Below are 18,894 nucleotides of genomic sequence, written 5' to 3' on the forward strand. Positions count from 1 at the left end.
GTTCAGAGCTCGAGGCTGACAGTCCTGGAGTTGTTTTTCTGTCCTGGAGCTGTCAGAAACAAGCGGCTCGAGAAGGAAGGAAGCAACAAGGGTCCTTCGAGTCGGGCCCCCACACGTGGGTCGAACTCTTGGCGGTCCGCTCTCCACAGAAATTTATCTGGCGATCCGCGAACACTCTTGCAGCTCCTTCAACCCAAAGCAACCAGCCGTCAAGATGGGTCTCGCTCAGCAGAAGAAGTACGCCACATTCATGCTTATGTTTTGCAACTTATAGTTACGCGACAAATGCTAACAGTCAGCCAGTCGCTCCAAAATCTCCAACGACCCGCAGAACACCACCTGGGCGAACAATACTGAGCGCTTCGGGCACAAGATTCTTGCCGCACAAGGATGGAAAGCCGGCGACACACTCGGTGCCAAAGACGCTGCCCACGAGGCGCACTACACACAAGCGTCGCAATCGCACATTCGTGTCTTCCTGAAGGATGACAACCTAGGTCTGGGCGCCAAACGGGGCAGTGAGCGTGCGGAAAACTTTGGTCTGGCCGGCCTAGAGAGCATCTTAGGGCGTCTAAATGGCAGGGAAGAGGAAGTGAAGAAGGAAGAGGCGAGACGGGAGGAGATTGAGAAGAGAGCCTACGTGTACAGGAAGTTCGGCTCGATGAACTTCATCAGTGGTGGCTTCCTCGTCGGCGACAAAATTCAGAAGAGGGAAGAAGTCAAGCTGGAGCCTAAGATCAAGGAAGAGCCGGACAGCGACGACGGTGCGAGCAAGAAGCGCAAGCGAGAGGTGGCTGATGCTGTTGAGGAGGGCTCAGGAGACCAGAAGCTGAAGCGCAAGAAGAAGAGCATGGACTTGCGCGAGGAGGCAGGCAAGCAAGACAAGAAGATCAAGAAAGAAAAGAAGGATAAGAAGGATAAGAAGGACAAGAAGGACAAGTCTAGCAAGAAGATCAAGAAGGAAAAGGCTTCGTCCGACCCAGAACCGATGTCTGATGATGCGCCCACACCTGCGTCCGACCCTGAACCGCTCACAGACAAGGCGAGACGGAAGGCAGAGAAGAAGGCTCGCAAGGAAGAGAAGAAGCTCAAAAAGGCCCTTAAGAGGGCTGCAAAGGAAGCCAAGAAGTCCAAGGGCAGCGCAGAGGATTCTAGTTCGGAGAGCGATGACGACGATACCACACCAAGCTCTTCAGTGCCAGCGACAGGCACATCGACACCCAGCTTCGTGCCAAGGGGTGTGCAGACAGCCAGGCACAGGCACATCATGATGAAGAAGCGCGCAAGCATGGATCCACAGGCACTAAAAGAGGTAGGTGCCGACCTCGTACGACAGATTCGCATCTTGTTGCTAACACATGCATACAGATTTTTATGATCAAGACGCCAGTAGCATAGTCGGCCAAATCTGGTTGGTTTCACGTGCATAGCGAGGCGTTTGGGATATTCTTTGTTAGCATGATCATTGACACGTTGTGCTTCGTTCCAGTCAAGTAGAGTAGACAACCAAGAGACCAGTATGTGCTTGTGCGCAGTTGCATCCGCTCCCAGTTGGGATTCTGTACATGACATTGTGTGCGTTGCAATCGAGGCTGTGTCGTCCGGTGCACTCCGCGTCAGGAACCGGTCAGTAAATGGCAGCACAGGATGCGTGTGTGCATGTCATCTCGAGCTGCTGTGAGAGTACGAGGGAGACAACTTGCAGCAATCGACCCCCTCCCTCTTTTACTGATTTGGTGTGAAAGGCAGTTGGCAGTTGGCAGTTGGCAGTTGGCAGTTGGCAGTTGGCAGTTGGCAGTCTTATGCGCAGCGATCAGTGCACGTTGACGACGCCATGCGGCAGTGAATGTCTTGGTAACCAAGAAGCGGCCATAGGGCAGGCGAGCAAGCGGCAGGGTCGACTCCACACCCCCGGTTACGCCGACGTTCCTGCATGGCCGCTGGGAGCGTCGCGCGATTGAGGCAAAGGCTAGCGCGCCATTGGCATCGCCTGCGTAATGAATGTTCGAGGTTATCCAGCGGACCAGCGCTCAACGCCTCCTGAAGAGCGCCCGTCGACGCATTCTGCCCCACCCAGATTTGCCCTCTGCGATACACAGGCATGGCAGTCGACGGCAGTGTGCACAGAGCCACCTTTGACGCGCCTCGTGAGTTGGAGAGCACCGTCAGCCCTAAAGCTACGGCTAATCTTGGACTGAAGTCATACACCAACAGCGCTCGACATCACGCTCGACCTCACACTCGACGCAAACACCTGAACACTCACCTATCGACACTGCACGCGCCCAATTGGCCTCGAAAATGCCTTCGGTCGCCGCCTCAGCAGCAGATGTTGCGCCCGCCCTGAAGAGGAAGCAATCGTCGCCGATGATGCCTCCCTTTATGGTGTCTGCACCTGGCAAAGTCATTGTGTACGGAGAGCATGCAGTCGTGCATGGCAAGGTACACTGTGCGCAACACTGACCCCGAGACTGCAATCTAACAGCGTGCAGGCTGCGATTGCTGCTGCCATCTCGCTCCGCTCCTACCTCCACGTCTCGTTTCTCTCCAAATCGAACCGAACCGTGAAGCTGCGCTTCCCCGACATACAGATGGAACACACGTGGAACATCGACGACTTGCCCTGGGACGCTTTCGCCAAGGCAGGGAAGAAGAAGTACTACTACGATCTGGTGACCGCACTGGACCCCGACCTCATGGCCGCCATACAGCCCTTCATCGATGAGGTCTCGCCCAAAGCCCCCGAGTCAATGCGCAAGATACAGCATGCCTCGGCTTGCTCCTTCTTGTACCTCTTTCTCTCGCTGGCTTCGAGGAAGACACCACCGTGCGTGTACACACTGCGCTCGACAATACCCATAGGCGCCGGACTGGGCAGCAGTGCCAGCATCTCTGTTTGCTTGAGCGCCGCTTTGCTCATGCAAATCCGCGCGTTGAGCGGGCCTCACCAAGACCAGCCGCCGCAGGAATGCGAACTGAACATTGAGCGCATCAATCGCTGGGCATTTGTTGGAGAAATGTGCATTCACGGCAACCCTTCGGGCATCGACAACACAGTGTCGTCGGGCGGCAAGGCAGTACTGTACCAAAGGATGGGCGAGGGCAAGCCACCTCGCGTTGAACCGCTCCACAACTTCCCAGAGCTTCCCTTGTTATTGGTGAACACACGACAGTCTCGCAGCACAGCTACTGAAGTCGCAAAGGTCGGCACGCTCCGGACCCTGCACCCAGCCCTCGCCGAGAACATTCTCGAATCCATTGGTATGGTCACCGAATCCGCTCACCAACTTCTCACATCCCCCGATTTCGATCCTACTTCTCACGCCGCACTCAAACATCTCGGCGAGCTTGTGACTATAAATCACGGCTTGCTCGTCTCGCTCGGCGTTTCGCACCCCAAACTGGAGCGAGTCCGCGAACTCATCGACCACACCGGCATCGGCTGGACGAAGCTTACCGGCGCCGGCGGAGGAGGCTGCGCCATATCAATCATCAAGCCCAAGCCACCGGCGCTCTCCAGCGGCCACAGCAACGGCAATCAGGAACTCTCCTCTGACGAGTCTGACAATTCTTCCGAAGCCGACTGCAGCGCATCGGTGATCTCGAATGGTACCAGGCTCAAGCACAAGATTTTGGATTCTCTTGAAGCCAAGCTGGAAGACGAAGGATTCGAGAAGTTTGAGACGACGCTCGCCGGTGACGGTGTCGGCATCTTATGGCCAGCTGTACTACACAACGGCAACGAGGAAGAGGGTGGGGAGGAAATTGACCAAGAAAAATTCCTGATGGCTGAGGGTACTGTGGGGATAGAAAGGTTAGTTGGCGTGGCGAGCCCTAGAAGAAAGCTTGCGAAGGACGTCCGAGAAGGCTGGAAGTTCTGGAGACCGTGGGTCACGCACGAGGAATGAGCTACAGGGCCCCTTTTTGGCCCCAGCTCGTTCCACTTCCTAACATTCACTTCAGAACCGCCTTTTGGTATGTATGTTGTATAATACAGCAGGGACTGTGAAAAGGAAGACGCAAGAATTTGGACGCAAGTCATTCTACTACCAGTGGGCTGGTTCTTTTGACAGCTCTGCATGGTTGTGTCGCCTATACTCTTTGTCAATATCTAATAACTATCATTCGCACAAAGCATGCTAGTTGCTTCCCGTCTGATCGAGCTGAAAGTGAATGTGCACGCACACAACTTACCCAAGGTACCCAACCAAGGTAACCGCAACGAGTACGATGTCAAAGACCAACTTCGACACCATGAACGCGTCGATGGTAGCACTCCAAGTTCACATTTCACATGTCGAGACGGCTGTCAGACATGATTGGACAGGGGACACGGCAATTTTGACGTAGATGGGTAGCGAGCCGGGCTTTCGCGTGAGCCCAACCATTGTTGTCCGCGGTCAACTTCTTTCGTAATTTCGAACCAGCCCACTTCTTTCACCTTCTCTTCCAACACTCCACGCGCACACACCAAGCCTCACCCGTGAGCACTTTACCGCACTCGACAGCCCCGTTCGCGCGTGCATACCCCGCTGCAATCATGGCTCCTGGAAAGTGGGGTACGTCACATTCTCATGTTGTGCGCCTCAAACTATGAATGCGCCTTGCCCTGTGAATAGCGTGGCTGACCACCACGACCGCAGACGACGAAGAGTCCGGCTCCGACTCATCCTCACCCGCCGCCGCCCCTATCGCCCGCCGCAGCAAGTTCGACGATGAGGAGGAAGACGATGTGCGTTCACCCGCCATGCCCCGCGCCTGCACAACTTTTACCCCGCCACGCACAAAAGAATACGTGCTAACCCCCAACACAGGTCCTAGACGCATGGGACGAAGCCGAGGACTCCGAAGTCGAGCGCGAGAAGGCGAAGAAGGCGGCCGAGGCCAAGGCCAAGGCTGAGGCCGAAGCAAAGGCAAACCACAAGAGCAAGGCACAGCGCATCGAGGAGCACAGGCAGGCGGCTCTGCGCCGACGACAGCTGGACGAGGACTACGAGTCGGAGGAGGAGACCGAGGAGGAGCGCCGCCAGAGGCTTCGTCAGGCCGAACAGGACGGCTCGCGCGCCCAGGCCGAAGAGCTCTTCGGTGAGCTCAGCGTCGGAAAGGCCAAGACTGCAAAGGCTGTCACCGTCTCCGACGAGAGCGACCCCACCAAGTCTGTCGACCTCAGCGCTCTCTCCATCTTCAACCCCAACACCAAGGACCAGTTCACCAAGCTGCGCGAGACCCTTACACCTCTCATCGTCAACAACTCCAAGAAGGGCCAGTACTCGTTGTTCTTGCAAGAGTTCGTCAAGGGAATCTCAAAAGAGCTGCCTAGTGACCAGATCAAGAAGATTGCGTCTGGTCTGACTACCTTGAGCAACGAGAAGATGAAGGAGGAGAAGGCCGCCGAGAAGGGTGGAAAGAAGACCAAGGCAGCAAAGACCAAGACCAGCTTGAACGCTACAAGGGATGTTGGTCGTAATGCGGACACATCAACATACGACAACGACGACTTTGGCGAGTAAGTACAGACGGTCGCAAGATGAACGATCTGCCACTGATAATTTCATAGTGACGACTTCATGTGAGAAGCGACAACCTCATAGTGGAGATTCACCTCTCCGCCATCCCTCTTCCCGTACGAAGAACAATCATCGGGCAGTCGCCGAGTCCGCCTTCAAGAGCGTCAGCCGGTGGCAATGCTGTCTGGTGCCCTTCCACGATTCCCCATTTTTGCTTCGTTGGCTTTCCTAGGGTGGGACTGGTATAGTTTGCATGCATAGCATAGGACGAGTAAGGAGTGACGGCAAGACACAGATAGACGTTGCCGATGAATACACGATCTTATACTTATTCAACGGCGTGTTTACGTACTTTTAGTTTGCTCCGTGGGAATGGAGCCTTGGTTCGTCAGACAGACGTTGGTAGCAAAGCTCGTACCCTGAATACAGCATGGCCATAGAGAACACCTTTCCTAGACTGCATGGACGGTGTCTTCGGATTCTTATTGGTGGTACACTCTTTCATATGGTAGGCTATTTGTGCTATTCAGCTACAACCTCAGCCCACGCTCGTGCGGCTGGAGCATTCACACTACACCAATTCCAGGCACGTCTGGCGTGATGTGTCTTCCATCGCTAACGTGGAAGATTCGATCAGAGGACGAACGTATCGATCAGCCACTTGGAGGGCGATAGCTTGCATGTGTTGTGTCGCGAGATCGAGGTTGGCAGGATCGAACCAAGGTGACGCAGGTGAAAGATTATCTCTGAGTAGTTTACCAGTTCATATCAGGTGACGCTTGAATGGCAGCAGAATTTCGCAGGGAGCAATTGATGCGAAAGCCGTCAAGTTGAGGTGTGATGCTTACCCCACGCTTTAGAACGTACTTACCATCGGAGGTTATCTATGCCGCAAAGTCTAGAGCTAATGCAGCTCCTTTATCGCAGCTCTAGTCCATCCATCGAACGCAGAGGCATACAAGGCAAAAGCTAGCCACCTTTCGCACAGGTCCAAAAGCATTACGCCAACGTCCAAGAGCACCTCGTTCGAGCAAGGACTCCTGCTACATGCGCCACGCTGTCGCATGGCGTGCTACACATGCCCTCGTTGCATCGTATAGTGTCCGGGAAGCCCGCGAACGTCCCCGCTCCCAGAACGACTCAGCTAGAGGCTCCAGCTCTGCAGGTTATGATCGCTCGCCTTCCGTATAACATCTCGTAACTAAGGCGCCGGGACATCACTGCCGCCCAATCTGTATTTGTTCGTCACAGATTGACCCACTTCACAAATGCCTCGCCCAAAGAAGCCCGGCGTCGAGCCGAAGAAGAGATCGCGTAACGGCTGCTGGCAAGTCGATGCATGCCCATTTACACTTGTCGGAACTAATCCCTTACGTAGGCCCTGTAAAGCGCGCAAAGTCAAATGGTGACTATCACCCGTGCAATGTGTGATACTGCTTGTTATAACAATTGTGCAGTGGAGAGGAGAAGCCGAATTGCCTGAACTGTGAACGCCAGAGAGAGCCATGCGATTATAGTATCAGACTGAACTGGAGTGGACGTACGAAGCGGGAGCCAGCCAGGTCGGGCTCCGGAGCATCGACTACAGGATCTGGCAGTCCTTACATGTCGACTTTCTCCTTTGAGAATGATGCCGGATCGCCGTTGCATCCACCAACCCCAGGATCATCAGTGCCACCCAACACTGTAGATCGACATGTTCGCTCGATAACAAGAAACTCCCCTACTCGATCCAGATCCACCACCATCGACCCTGGTTCAATCAGACTAAGCCGGTCAGGATCTCACCCAAATGGCAGTCAACTTGGACTTCCTCAGCAAGGCCACTACACCCAAGCTGTGACTGGTCTGCCTGCTCCGGCGCCCTTCCACCAAATCCAGTTCCATACACAGTTCGAAACTCCGTCGCCATCAGACCCTGCTTTTGAGGGCTTTAGTTACAGCAATGTCGGATTCACTTCTGTCAATGCCGAGGAATCACTCTCTCCATCCTCCATGCCTCCGCCAAGAGGATCAGCAGACTCGATGTACAAGCGTCATAAATCCAATCATTCAGCAGATTCACCTGCAACGACTCTTTCAGATACATGCTCTCCAAATACAGGTCCGCCCACACCCTACAACCTCTTTGCTGCGATGCCGTTGACCCCGAACTCTTCAGTAGGCTCTGAAGATCCAACCGCGCGCTCTTCAGCGAACCAAGAAAGCCCAGCATATGCGCCTCTTGACCTGCGCCGGCTATCAGTAAAGTCCTTAATCAATAATACATATGACGGCAGTCTACAAGAGAGCAACTCGGAAGGCGAACCCAGACGACGATATCCGGTAATGGACTCTGTATCAACAACCTACGGCTACGACATGGGTTTGGCGGACTGCGACACACCCAGGAACAAAGACGACTCTGCTATTGCAATCTATAGTCCACCAACGAACACATTGGAGCTCAACGATGACCTTCCACTCGCCGGATCAAAACCTCAGAAAAAAGATATGGCTTTCGGCAAAGGGGGTTACTATGCCAAACCAGTTCAGATACGCATCCCGAAGTCACTGGAGCCACTACCTCCGTTGCTCAACGAGAACAAGATGAACCTACTCTACTTTCACCACTTTATCAACCACACAGCTCGCATCCTTGTTCCGCATGATTGCGAGAAGAATCCCTTTCGCCAGATTCTACCAGAAAGTAAGCAAGCATGTGTCCAATCTCCCGCATTACACATCAGCTGAAGCGAACAGTGGCCGTACGCGATGAGAATATCATGAACCTATTACTTGCTTACAGCGCTTCACACCGGGCTCGAATGCTCAACCAGCCAGAGCCTGCTAATCGCATTGCTGTCTGGGTACAGGATGTATTTCCAAGACTACGTCGAACAATTACGGAGAACCCTAACCACATCTCCAACAGCACACTAGCTGCCGTGATCATGATGGCAAGCCTGGAGATAATCGCCTCCAACACATTCGAGGTTCCCATTTCCTGGCAGAGCCATCTGCAAATGGCGCGGCAAATGGTCGTAGCAAGAGGAGGACCGCAGGGCGTAGACCGACAAGATCGCGTCGCCTACTTCCTCTCACGCTGGTTCGCATACCTCGACGTCGTCGGCTCCCTCAGTGGCAACAAAAACGACACACCTCTCGGGTCTTTCTACTGGTCATCGGAAAACGCTTCGGCTGACGAAGATTTCGAGATCGACTGCCTGATGGGCTTCACGAACCGCTGCGTCGGCAGCCTGGCCAAAATTTCCGAGCTCGCAAAACAATGCGAACCACTGCGTATCGACGAGGAGGGCAACATCCGCGAGAACTGGCACCCGAGCCTTGACGTCTATAATCAGGCAATGCACATCCGCCACGAGCTCGAGGAAGGCCTGTCAGACCAGTACATCCACCGGGGATGCAACCACGGCAGCGAGTCAGAAGGCGCGTGGGACGCCACGGAAATCTACGCCACGAATGAAATGTTCCACTGGGGCGGGCTAGTGCACCTCTACCGCCGCGTGCTGGGGAAGCCAGCCACAGCCGCGGAAGTGCAGAACGCCATAAGAGAGATTGTCGAATTGCTGTACAAGGTGCGTCGGGGCTCGTCGGCCGAGGCGTGTCTCCTGTTCCCCATGTTTGTCGCAGGGTGCGACGCGCAGGACGAGGGACAGCGCGAGAAGATTATGGACCGGTTGAGAGGTGTTGAGGGGTTCGGCATGACGCAGGTGAGCATCTCGGAGCCGCTTTTGCAGAGCACGAAGATTGGCTAACAAGCTGCTTAGATCGATAGAGCGAGATCGCTTATGCGACGTGTTTGGGACACGGGAAAGCCGTGGGAGTCACTTGTCTCGGGCGAGTTCTTTGGTTGAATCTCACGGCTTCTACATCGCCTGATAGAGACGACGATGAAGACATGACGAGCGCGAAAAGGAATCGGTCGCACTCCACGTTGTCTATCCCGAGATATTCGCTTTTCTTCTTTCCTTTTTCCATGTACATCACCTCACAGTTCTGCGATACCCCCATGTAGACTCTCCTTTGCAACGAAACCACCCATGTCATATTGCGTTCTTCTATCAAAAGCGCCGTCCATGGCCGTCTTCTCGTCCAACCCGTTCTAATCGTGAGTCCTCGAGTTCTCGATCTTGGTGACCAAGATGTCGCAGGCGCCGGCCTCGGTCAGCTTGTCCATGGCAATGGCAATCTGCTTCCGCTGCACCATGACGGAGATGGCAACCCAGCCGGTCTCCTCGAGCGAGGTGACAGTCGGCGCGCGGTTGCCCGGGGTGATGGTTTTGGCCTCGTCGAGCTTCGCGCGCTCAATGTTGTATGTGCAGAGGACGTACTTTTGGGCAGCTATCGACAGTCAGCAAGGACGAGGACTCGAGAGTAGAGATGCGCAACGCCGGTGCGTGGGGGGGGGGGGGGGGGGGCTTACTGATGACACCCTTTATCCTGGCTGTGATCAGATCAACAAGCTTGGGGTCTGAGGGGTGCTTCGACTTGATCAGGATAGCGCTGGACGAGACGACTGTGGAAATGGCCTTCAGGCCCGCCGCGCGCATCGTCTCTCCGGACTCGACGAGATCCACAATACCATCTGCAACACCGAGCGCGCATGCCGCCTCGACACTGCCGCCGACGTATTTGATGTTTGTCTTCAGCGGCGCATCCTTTGCGTCGCCGTTTGTCGACCCGCTCTGCTCAGCCTCCAGCTTCCTGAAGTACTGCTCCGCCAGGTTCGTGAAGGAGGTGACGACGTTCTTTCCAATCAAGTCCTCAGGCTTGGCCAGGTCGCCTTTCGAGGGCACCTGGACCTGGAGACTGCACTTTCCAAAGTCGAGGTCGAGCACTTCGACGACGCCGGTCGTTGCTGTGGGGGGTACGCCGCATTCGTGCTCCTCGACCTGGTCGCGGCCAGTGATTCCGAGGTCGACGCGACCCTCGCCGACGAATGTGGGGATGTCGGCGGCGGGGAGGAAGACGAGCGCGAGAGGGAGGTTCTTGACGAGCGCAATGTCGAGGCGCGAGTGGCGGTGGAATTGGATGTCTGAGCCGTGGAGCAGGTCGAGACAAACTTGGTGAAGACGGCCCTCTGTTGCAGTGGTTAGAGACGCTTGAGGACCAATGGGCAGGAGAGCTCACTCTTGGGTACCGCGAAGAGTAGTCGGTCGTTCAGGCTGTTGCCCAATGTGTCAGTCATGAATGGCAAGCTTCGACTGCCTTGGCGCGCTCTTTGCATGATGTACTCCATCTCGTTTGGCCCGTTGGCTCCATTGGCGTGAGGCATCTTGCAAAAGTTGTGCGGAAAGGAAGGAGGAAGCGGGGCAAAAGCACATACGAGTTGACTAGATCCATGTTGTTTATGCTGAATACGCGACTTAAGTTATGGGGTATTGCAAATAGCGGTGCGACAGAGGATGGCTAGACGTGATGTTTTGCGTGCGGGCTGAGACCAAGTGCCCACGTAGGAAGGTCCAATTGGGTGCTGCTGCGTCTGGCGGAGGACGGAGATATGCGCGTGCTGCAGATGAAGTGGGTGGGATGTGTCGTTTCGTGGTGTACAACTTTTGCAAGGTGCGAATGGTAATGCGCCTTTGCCTATCGTGCCCGCAGGTGAGTCAGGAGGGGTGTTTCTTGCACGTGTAATGAGCCAGTGGCTACTAGATACTCGCAGAGCTTGGCCACAGCATTCAACAGATACTAGAACTGCTACTGCTACTTCGTCGTCCGCTCTGTACATCTGTTGAACAAAAAACTGCTGACCATAGCTCCGAAGTACGGCTTTGACTTTTGAAGGATGACATCAATTGGCAACGAGCACATGCAGCTGCCCCGCGGCGGGCGTGCTAAGCGAGGCTGCTGTGAGACCAGCATCACCAAGCCTGACAACTTGCGTGAAGCAATCCGCAGAAACAGGTAGTTTATGGAAAGTATGATACCAGAAGACTCGAGTTATGACGGTGATACTCGACATGAATTGACTTTGTACGATTCGCCGCAGTTGCTTATTGAATTGCAACAACTGTAATGCCAAGCGCGGATTGACTTCCTAGACGGGCCGGGCATTCTGCTTCCAGCTCCCTAGCATTGGTTGGCAATCCAAGGAGAAGTACAAAGTACGAAGCACGACACCTCTGAGCGTATCTTGCAAATACATATATAATTTTTAAATTTGATTCTGGTTTCATCAAGCATTCTTGGTCCAACGGTAGGATAATTGCCTTCCAAGCAATTGGCCCGGGTTCGACTCCCGGAGGATGCATAAGATCCTTCTTATGATTGACTTGGAAATAACCGTTCTTTTTGCCCAGGTGGAGCCGACTACTGCAGCTCACGACTTCTCTTTTTGTACGAGTCATCGAGAACATGGTCATCGCGTCGCTACACAGAGGTTGTATTGATGTTACTTCAGCTTCAAGGCACACCTTTTAGGTAATTCATCTTTCTGGAGTGTGTTGACCACGATTGTGGTCTACTTTCGTTCTGCAGCACAGTTACTCACAACAGTGTTATGGCCTTTCGTGAAAGGAGTGACAAGGATATAATAATCATTACATCTATGTTGCTAACGCTACACAAGACCAACTAATCAATCAGGGTATCACGTAATGTCAGGCCCCTGGGCTCGTGTGTCCGCTTACGGCAAAACCTTGGTCTCATCCTCATGCCTGATGCGATAAGGTTCCAAGGCGATTGGCACGTCACCGGAATAGCCAACCTCCCCCTGTGCTTTCTCCAGCTTCCTCGTGATCTTGCCCACCAATCTCGCGATCCAGCGATCGTTGGCCATAGCAGACACTGTACTGACGCCAGCTTTGCGCATGTTGGCAGCTGTTCTGCTGGACGCGTCTTTGAACCCAGTGTCTACTTTGCGTAGGAAAGACTTGAAACTCTTGTCCTCGCTGACAGTAGCGTCCGATGCCGCACTGTTCATGCTGGATACAGACTCGCTGTCAGAAGCATTAGTGCTGACACGCTTGAGCTCACGCAGCACCTTTGCATCTTCAAAGTCCCTGTCGCTCTCGATGACCTTGGTCGCTTTGACAATAGCGGCGATGAAGTTGAGCATCTCCTGGGAAACGACCATCGGAAGGTGGGCGTGTGCGCTGACATGCATGTTCGCTTCGTCTTTCTTCAGCTGTTTAAGCGTCTTGTGTGCCTGCGTCACCTTGGCTGTGTTCTCTGCCTCTTGAATCTCGGTCTCCAGTTCCAATTTCTCGAAATCGGTTGGCACCTCGGGGAAGATGTGTTCATGGTGCGGGAACAAGAAGATAGGAACGTTGAGAATGGCGTCTAGGCCTCCCACCTCAACGACCCGTTTGAGATCCACTGCATCCGCTAGCGACCGGTAAGCCATGATGTCCGACACGTCGAAGTGGCATTTTATATCGTAATTCGTGTTGATCGGAAACGATGCGCTGCTCACAATCTTGGTCATCTCGACACAGAAGTTGGCCTCTGAGAAGAAGGACGAGATGCGGGCCTCCAGCCTGCGGATTTCGCCATCCTGCGATGAGTAGTGCTTGAACAGATACTTTTGCATCAGTGCAACAAACCACTTCCCAGAACCCGCAGCTGACACCGACTTGAACTTGACAGTGTGAAAGTAGCAGATAGGAAATAGCATGAGTCGATACAGGAAGGGGAAGCGGTGTAGCCACCTTTTGACATTTGGATACGATGTCTTTCGGAGGGTTGAGACTCTTATCGATTTAGAGGGAGGGTGCGGGATCGAAGGACCGCTGTGGATTTGAGCGCAGATAGCCGCACGGAGGTCGTCGACCTTATCGGGGTCCAGGTTGTTTTCGTCTTTGCGCGCTTTCTCGATCAGTTGCTTCTTCGCTATCTGAATCGAACTGGTGTCATTAATGTGCTTGATATATTGCTGATACTTGGCGTTTGCTTTCTCCTCGACCGGGGATAGCTGCTTGACTGAAGAGAAGGCAGATCTGGCATCTTCGGAATCTGTAGGGGGCGCGTCTGCTGTCATGTTCCTAACCATCTCTGCAGGCCGTGCTGCAGCTGCAGCTTTTAGAATGGCGGTATCGGCGACGATCATCGAATCGTCGCTGTCTTCTTCAGGTTTGCCATAGGGTACATCTCCGAATGTTACCTCCCATTCTCCTCCCTTGATGTTGGCGTACACATCATCGACATGAATTGTCCTAAAAAGGGGTACAGTCACCTTGTCGACCTGAATTCCAAGCTCAATCTCATCTGAGAGCTTGATGCCTGCTTCGATTCCATACGCTACCAGCGTCAAGGTGGAGAGCGACAGCGTAATACCCCTGATGACGAACAAGCCCTTAACTTCTGTGTCGATTTCCAAAGCAGGGAGATCGAAAAAGGCTATCTGATCGTTGATAAAGTGCAGATCTCGAAGGAACGTCTTCCGTGAGAGACGTCTCGCAAGACCCGCAGGAGCGTCGAACTGGAACAGACAGGCTATGATGAAAGTCGGCCAACACGCAGCCCAAAACACCCAGAACAAGAGCCAAGATGTCGAGCATACCGCATACACGAAGTTGACTGTAGCAAAGATAGTCCACAAAGGTACGAAAGGCAAGACGCGGTTGCCTTTGGCCTCGCCCAAGAGAATGGCGTAAACCAGCTGAGGTGCTCCGGACATTATCCAACGGAAAGGCCATGCGAAGACCAGGGCAGCTACTGCTGTGGCTACTAGGAAAATGAGGTGCAGGCTATTCGTGACACCAGTCTTTCGTTTGACGGCAGGTGTTGTGGAAACAGGTTTCCGTCTTGATACACCCGGCGACTTTGATGGCTGCATGGTGATAGCAGCAAGATGCAGACTACAGGTAGAACAGTGTGGTGGGTAGGTTCAAGGATATCAGGCGTTCATTGTGGGCGTGGGGGGTCTGTTACGCAGGTACAAAGTGAAAGGTGCAGTGTGGCCAGCGGCAAGAGGTTACTTGTGATCATTTATTCACATGTGACGTCACGGCTCGTCGGTTTTAGCCGCAATGCTAGACACATTCTAGACGGATTCTAGACACGGATCTGATTCAGATTTATGCATCTAATAGGAAAGATGTCCACTAGCTCAGTAAAGCTGGGTTTCCAATTTCTACTCACAGAGGCTGTCGATCGTCTAGGGTTGACTCTTTAGCCAGGCCCTCCTAGTCCGCAACAATCTGATTCGCCGACATCTCAGGCTTCGAGGCCCTAGTTCGAGACGACACCTCTCAATAGCTGCCAAAGGATTTCATGAGACAGGTAATTTTCCGCAAAGAGGACTGAGTGGATGGCATGGTGACCGACTGTACGTCTGAGTAGATCTGATGCGCTGCAGGATACAAGCAACATGCTAAACACTTTCGAATCCTCATCACGATCAAGGCGCACTGGTTTGCAAGTTGGGAGCGGGAAAGATTGAAGATAAAATCAGTCCTGTTCAAGATATTATGCTCGCCTCCGAACACCTCTATAAACGCCGCCCTAATGGTCTTCGAGAAAGCAATGAGAGTGACTGAAAGCAGGGATCAATCAACAAAAGCATTTGTGATCTCATCTGGTGTCAACCACTCCGCTGATGCTGGTGTTCCGATGCTTGGGCAAAGTGAAGGTTCGCTCTAGGATATTGGTAAGACAAAGGCCGTTCAAAACTAAGGACCAAGGGATCGAAGTCTTGAAGAGTTGAACGCCTTTTCCCAAAAGGATGAGGTTCGAAACATCCATCTGTTCAGTTGTGAGGCAGATGGGAAGAGCGTCGTCTGTCTCGTTCGGTCCATACCCATGTAGCCAGCTTCAGTGCTGGTTGGCACCGAGGGCTCCTTCTCTCGTCTGTGCCAGGGCCACATGGAACCTATTATGAGCATACTGTGAGTCGCTCCCGTAGACGCGCAGGCGTTGATTTACTGTCTTCCTCCGTTCTGTCGCTCGTGCTGTTCGGCCACCTCTCGCGCATAAAACTCAACCAGCATAGTCCCGTAAGCCTCCATCTCTTCGAGAGGCACAGCCAAACGGAAATCGTTCAGCAACAGGAACTGCAGCTCTAAATGGTTCAGCTCAACCAATGGTAGACCACCAACCTATGTTGATTAATTAACGGACAAAAGGCGGGTTACCAATGCCAACATACCTTCGCGTATCTAGAGTTGGTGTAGAACACATCGGAGAAGAATTTGCTGGCGCAAGTAACACCAGCGATCACAAGTCGGTGAATGTTGAAGCTATCCACTACAAAGAAATGGGAAAGGTTGTATGCATCAGAGTCCAGGTCTTGCTGGGGCGGGGACGGAGGCTGAGCAGCGTGTGCTGCAGGCTCTTGTGGCCTGCCGAGAGATCCAGATGGGGGTGGTGTTACGCTTTGAGCTGCAACTGATGGGGTCTGCGAAGCCGCCGCAGCAGTCGTGGTCGCCGAAGCAACAGCTCCTGAGCGTTCTAACGATTGCTGGTTGGCCTGGCGGAGGTTGAGCATAGGTCCCGCGTTCACTCTCTCTGTCATTCTGTCGAAGTACACAAGAAGACTGAGGAAGACCTCGTAGGTGGTAGGACAATACTTGTGTATGCGGCTGAGATAACTCAGTATCGATATACTGGGCACATTTTTGCCGTGAAAGGCTAGTACACTGGTTGTCTGCTGGCTGAGTCCGGATGCTCCGTCTACGGGCGGTATTTGGCGATGCAGATGATCATGCTGTCGATCGTTCGTGGTAGTGATTTTGGTCAGCAACCCAGCGACCATCTCGATGATATCCGAGACAGGCATCTCGCTGATCTCATATTGTGGTCCGACGTCTGCAGGGTCTCGTCGTTGACGCCGCGACAACGAGCGCGTCTGGGAAAAGGGACTCGACTCATCGACGGCAAAACTTTGGATGTGGGCCAGGCTGGTGACCTTGATCTTTCGAGGCGACGCTGCGTTCGACTCGGCAGGTGAGCGCTGCAGTTGTGCTGGTGAGCCCTGGACAGATGATGGTCCAGATGAGGGCACGGTTCGAGGCTGTGCGGCAGAGGGCGTGGGCTGCTGCGAATGTGGGCGAAAGCGGGGGCTAGAAGGAGGTGCCGGCTGCTGCTGCTGGGTGGATGTGTGTGGGCTGGGTTCCGGGGGGTTGTGCTGCTGCGCTCGCTGAGCTGGTGTTGAGCTGGATGGTGGGGCTCCCGCATCGGCCATTGGAACGTCAGCCACGGCTCGAGGCGGCGCGTCCACTGACGACGAGGGCCGTCCCGAATGCGAAGAAGGAGGTTCTTGCGCCTGCTGGTGTCCACTGCCACCACCGAACACGGGTTTGTGAAAGTGGTTCCCACCGAAGTCGCTCACTACTATCGATCCCATTCCGCGGGTCGCAGGACCAACTGAACTCTACGAGGATGGCTGGGTCTGAGCAGCGCAGAGGAAGGCACGATGCCAGCACCGTCTTGTCTTGAAAGGAGCGTGTGTTGAGCGTGCGCCAGGTAAGAGAGGCAGTGCGGCTGCTGCTAGGTTCGGCCGGTGCGAACAAGCTCTTATCGTTGCAGAGCCAGCCGGGGGAACGCAACGATTTAAGGACAATCGAGGGTTAACATGCCCAGCTCTTTCGTGCCGTGACCAAAGTGAATTGGACGGCAACGCGTCTATAACAAAGTGAGGGGGACGGGTGTGGGCTGCAGGGTCAGTTTGTGGTGTTGAGGGTTAGATGTTGTTTCGGCCAGTAGCGCGCAGACTAGGTTCGTCATATGGCGGCACGCTGTGCATCATCTCCTGCGTGTCCAAGAGCGCTGCAACATACGAGACCCTGCACGGTACAGACAAGGGTGCATTGGCCAAGCTCTTTCGAGCTTCCACCGCCAACTGAACTCAACTGCGCTCGATGCTGTCGCAATCATCTTCTGAGAATGGCTGGGTGGCCCACGTGAACATTTAGTTGGTTGAGAGAACACAAAAAGCTGATTCTTGATTGGATTGACACCGGTCCACTTCAAAGTCTCATTACTATCGCGTTCAACCGCCGCTGTAGTGCACAGCAGCATCCAGCTGGACAACCAAATAGCTTTATCTGGACGAAGCCATCCTATTCAATACATCATATCGCCTCGTTGTGGTTTGATTGTCGCCGAGTTTGTACAGGGCTTCGTTTCATCATGATGGTCATGCCTCGCTCAGAGTTGCAGATCTATGTCTTATATCTCGAACGCATCCCCCTCAAGCCTGGGCTGTTTACCGTCTTCTGCTTACTGCCTACCAGGACCCTCGTAGTTTTGGTCTGGCAGGTACAGATGTCGCTGTGCGCCCGTGGCTGTGAGCACCACCATGCGAATCACACCGCCAGAGCTTCCGTCCCACTTGATGGCCTCAGAGAGCGCACCCTTGACGAACTTGATGCCTTCCTCTTCCGTCATGTGTTCCTTCCAGTTTGCGTCACAGTATCCGTAGATGTATGTGGACCCCGAACCGCCGATCGCGTACGCTTGCTTGTGCAGGGAACCTCCGAGTGGGATCGAGTATACCTGGCCGCCATGCTTGTGATCCCATCCCGCAATGATCAACCCAGCCCTAAGCTCCTATCAGTGCTGTTCAAACCAAGGTCGCTGCATCACTCACGAAAGAGAGTCCTTGTTCGAGTAGCAGAGCTCTTGGAAGATGGCCGCTGCAGTCTGTGTTGTCGGAGGTTCATCGTTGGTGATGCCGTACATGCCGAGGTGGTAGTGTACGATATCAGCTACGGCCTGTGTGTCCGCTGCCGAGCCGGATCTGCAACACCAGATCGTGTCGTGAACTTGTGTGAGCTTGTCGGTGACTCGATTCGCAATGTACGCGCCGGTCGTCGTTCTGCTGTCTGCGGCTAATATCACGCCGTCCTTGAAGTTGATCGCCATACTGTTGAAGCTGTCAGAGACGGTAAGATGGTGGGGCGCGTTGGGACGGACATGGAGGTTCCCAGGCTGTCGTGGTGTTAGCACTGCTTTCCTGAGGTTTTAGCGATAGTCCTTACTTGACTTCACCCTTCTTCAGGTGATTCATGTCCACGTGGATGCCATCTGCGCAGTCTGTAAGTACCAAGCTTGCGTGATGGGGGCAAAGTCACTTAGTCACCTACCCTCTCCTAGCATTCCGGTAGACATCATCGCTTTGGTTTGAGCTGACTGTAGGTAGAAGCTGAAAGACCGGAAAAAATGTGGTTCTGTGACTGTGGTGTGGGGGACAAGGAAGCTGTAGCGTTACAGACGTGCAGTTGATGATGGTAAACGCGCAACAGCTACAGCCTGCCCATAGTCTTGGCGCCTCATTGCGCTTGCTGAGTGGGGCAAATTGGCCCACCGTACCGCGTGGACGACGCCATCACCTACGGTTCCAGGTGGCCATTCATCTTCATCGGTGGACGATAGCTAGCTGTTACACATCAACTCATGTAGAACCAAGAGGTAGATATTCTTTGTACGGACTTTTCGCCTTCAA

General features: G+C 53.8%; 8 protein-coding genes and 1 non-coding gene across 9 annotated transcripts, besides 3 other annotated features; 5 read left to right on the plus strand and 4 right to left on the minus strand.

Annotated features, from left to right (window-relative positions):
* Positions 1 to 214: 214 nt before the first annotated feature.
* EKO05_0008387 (2-acylglycerol O-acyltransferase) lies at positions 215 to 1,398 on the plus strand (the record flags this gene model as incomplete). The annotated part of the gene is made up of 3 exons (XM_038941429.1): positions 215 to 237; positions 304 to 1,312; positions 1,369 to 1,398. The coding sequence occupies 3 exons, from the start codon at positions 215 to 217 to the stop codon at positions 1,396 to 1,398; spliced, it is 1,062 nt and encodes a 353-aa protein (XP_038796831.1).
* Positions 1,399 to 1,744: 346 nt separating this feature from the next.
* Positions 1,745 to 1,799: a tandem repeat.
* A 302-nt stretch (positions 1,800 to 2,101) lies between these two features.
* On the plus strand, positions 2,102 to 3,908 carry EKO05_0008388 (Mevalonate kinase; the record flags this gene model as incomplete). The annotated part of the gene is made up of 3 exons (XM_038941449.1): positions 2,102 to 2,147; positions 2,201 to 2,442; positions 2,493 to 3,908. The coding sequence occupies 3 exons, from the start codon at positions 2,102 to 2,104 to the stop codon at positions 3,906 to 3,908; spliced, it is 1,704 nt and encodes a 567-aa protein (XP_038796832.1).
* A 632-nt stretch (positions 3,909 to 4,540) lies between these two features.
* Positions 4,541 to 5,573, plus strand: EKO05_0008389 (Translation initiation factor 3 subunit J component; the record flags this gene model as incomplete). The annotated part of the gene is made up of 4 exons (XM_038941296.1): positions 4,541 to 4,559; positions 4,644 to 4,732; positions 4,815 to 5,506; positions 5,558 to 5,573. The coding sequence occupies 4 exons, from the start codon at positions 4,541 to 4,543 to the stop codon at positions 5,571 to 5,573; spliced, it is 816 nt and encodes a 271-aa protein (XP_038796833.1).
* Positions 4,847 to 4,918: a tandem repeat.
* A 2,262-nt stretch (positions 5,574 to 7,835) lies between the features above and the next one.
* Positions 7,836 to 9,364, plus strand: EKO05_0008390 (uncharacterized protein; the record flags this gene model as incomplete). Its single annotated transcript, XM_038941260.2, has 3 exons — positions 7,836 to 8,196; positions 8,250 to 9,220; positions 9,278 to 9,364. 3 exons carry the CDS (start codon positions 7,836 to 7,838, stop codon positions 9,362 to 9,364), a joined length of 1,419 nt encoding a protein of 472 aa, XP_038796834.2.
* A 248-nt stretch (positions 9,365 to 9,612) lies between these two features.
* Positions 9,613 to 10,785, minus strand: EKO05_0008391 (ATP phosphoribosyltransferase; the record flags this gene model as incomplete). The annotated part of the gene is made up of 3 exons (XM_038941214.1): positions 9,613 to 9,851; positions 9,934 to 10,590; positions 10,641 to 10,785. 3 exons carry the CDS (start codon positions 10,783 to 10,785, stop codon positions 9,613 to 9,615), a joined length of 1,041 nt encoding a protein of 346 aa, XP_038796835.1.
* Positions 9,910 to 9,928: a tandem repeat.
* Positions 10,786 to 11,689: 904 nt separating the features above from the next.
* On the plus strand, positions 11,690 to 11,760 carry EKO05_14t3. The gene has a single exon. It is a non-coding gene; the product is annotated as a tRNA-Gly (tRNA).
* A 375-nt stretch (positions 11,761 to 12,135) lies between these two features.
* On the minus strand, positions 12,136 to 14,286 carry EKO05_0008392 (uncharacterized protein; the record flags this gene model as incomplete). Its single annotated transcript, XM_038946514.1, has 1 exon — positions 12,136 to 14,286. One exon carries the CDS (start codon positions 14,284 to 14,286, stop codon positions 12,136 to 12,138), a length of 2,151 nt encoding a protein of 716 aa, XP_038796836.1.
* A 1,084-nt stretch (positions 14,287 to 15,370) lies between these two features.
* Positions 15,371 to 16,794, minus strand: EKO05_0008393 (cyclin-like protein interacting with PHO85; the record flags this gene model as incomplete). Its single annotated transcript, XM_038941359.1, has 2 exons — positions 15,371 to 15,547; positions 15,598 to 16,794. The coding sequence occupies 2 exons, from the start codon at positions 16,792 to 16,794 to the stop codon at positions 15,371 to 15,373; spliced, it is 1,374 nt and encodes a 457-aa protein (XP_038796837.1).
* An 875-nt stretch (positions 16,795 to 17,669) lies between these two features.
* On the minus strand, positions 17,670 to 18,548 carry EKO05_0008394 (Proteasome endopeptidase complex; the record flags this gene model as incomplete). Its single annotated transcript, XM_038941246.2, has 5 exons — positions 17,670 to 17,991; positions 18,040 to 18,315; positions 18,366 to 18,380; positions 18,431 to 18,476; positions 18,536 to 18,548. The coding sequence occupies 5 exons, from the start codon at positions 18,546 to 18,548 to the stop codon at positions 17,670 to 17,672; spliced, it is 672 nt and encodes a 223-aa protein (XP_038796838.2).
* Positions 18,549 to 18,894: the final 346 nt, after the last annotated feature.

This window comes from Ascochyta rabiei, chromosome 14, assembly GCF_004011695.2.
Source record: "Ascochyta rabiei chromosome 14, complete sequence".
Taxonomy (NCBI): domain Eukaryota; kingdom Fungi; phylum Ascomycota; class Dothideomycetes; order Pleosporales; family Didymellaceae; genus Ascochyta; species Ascochyta rabiei.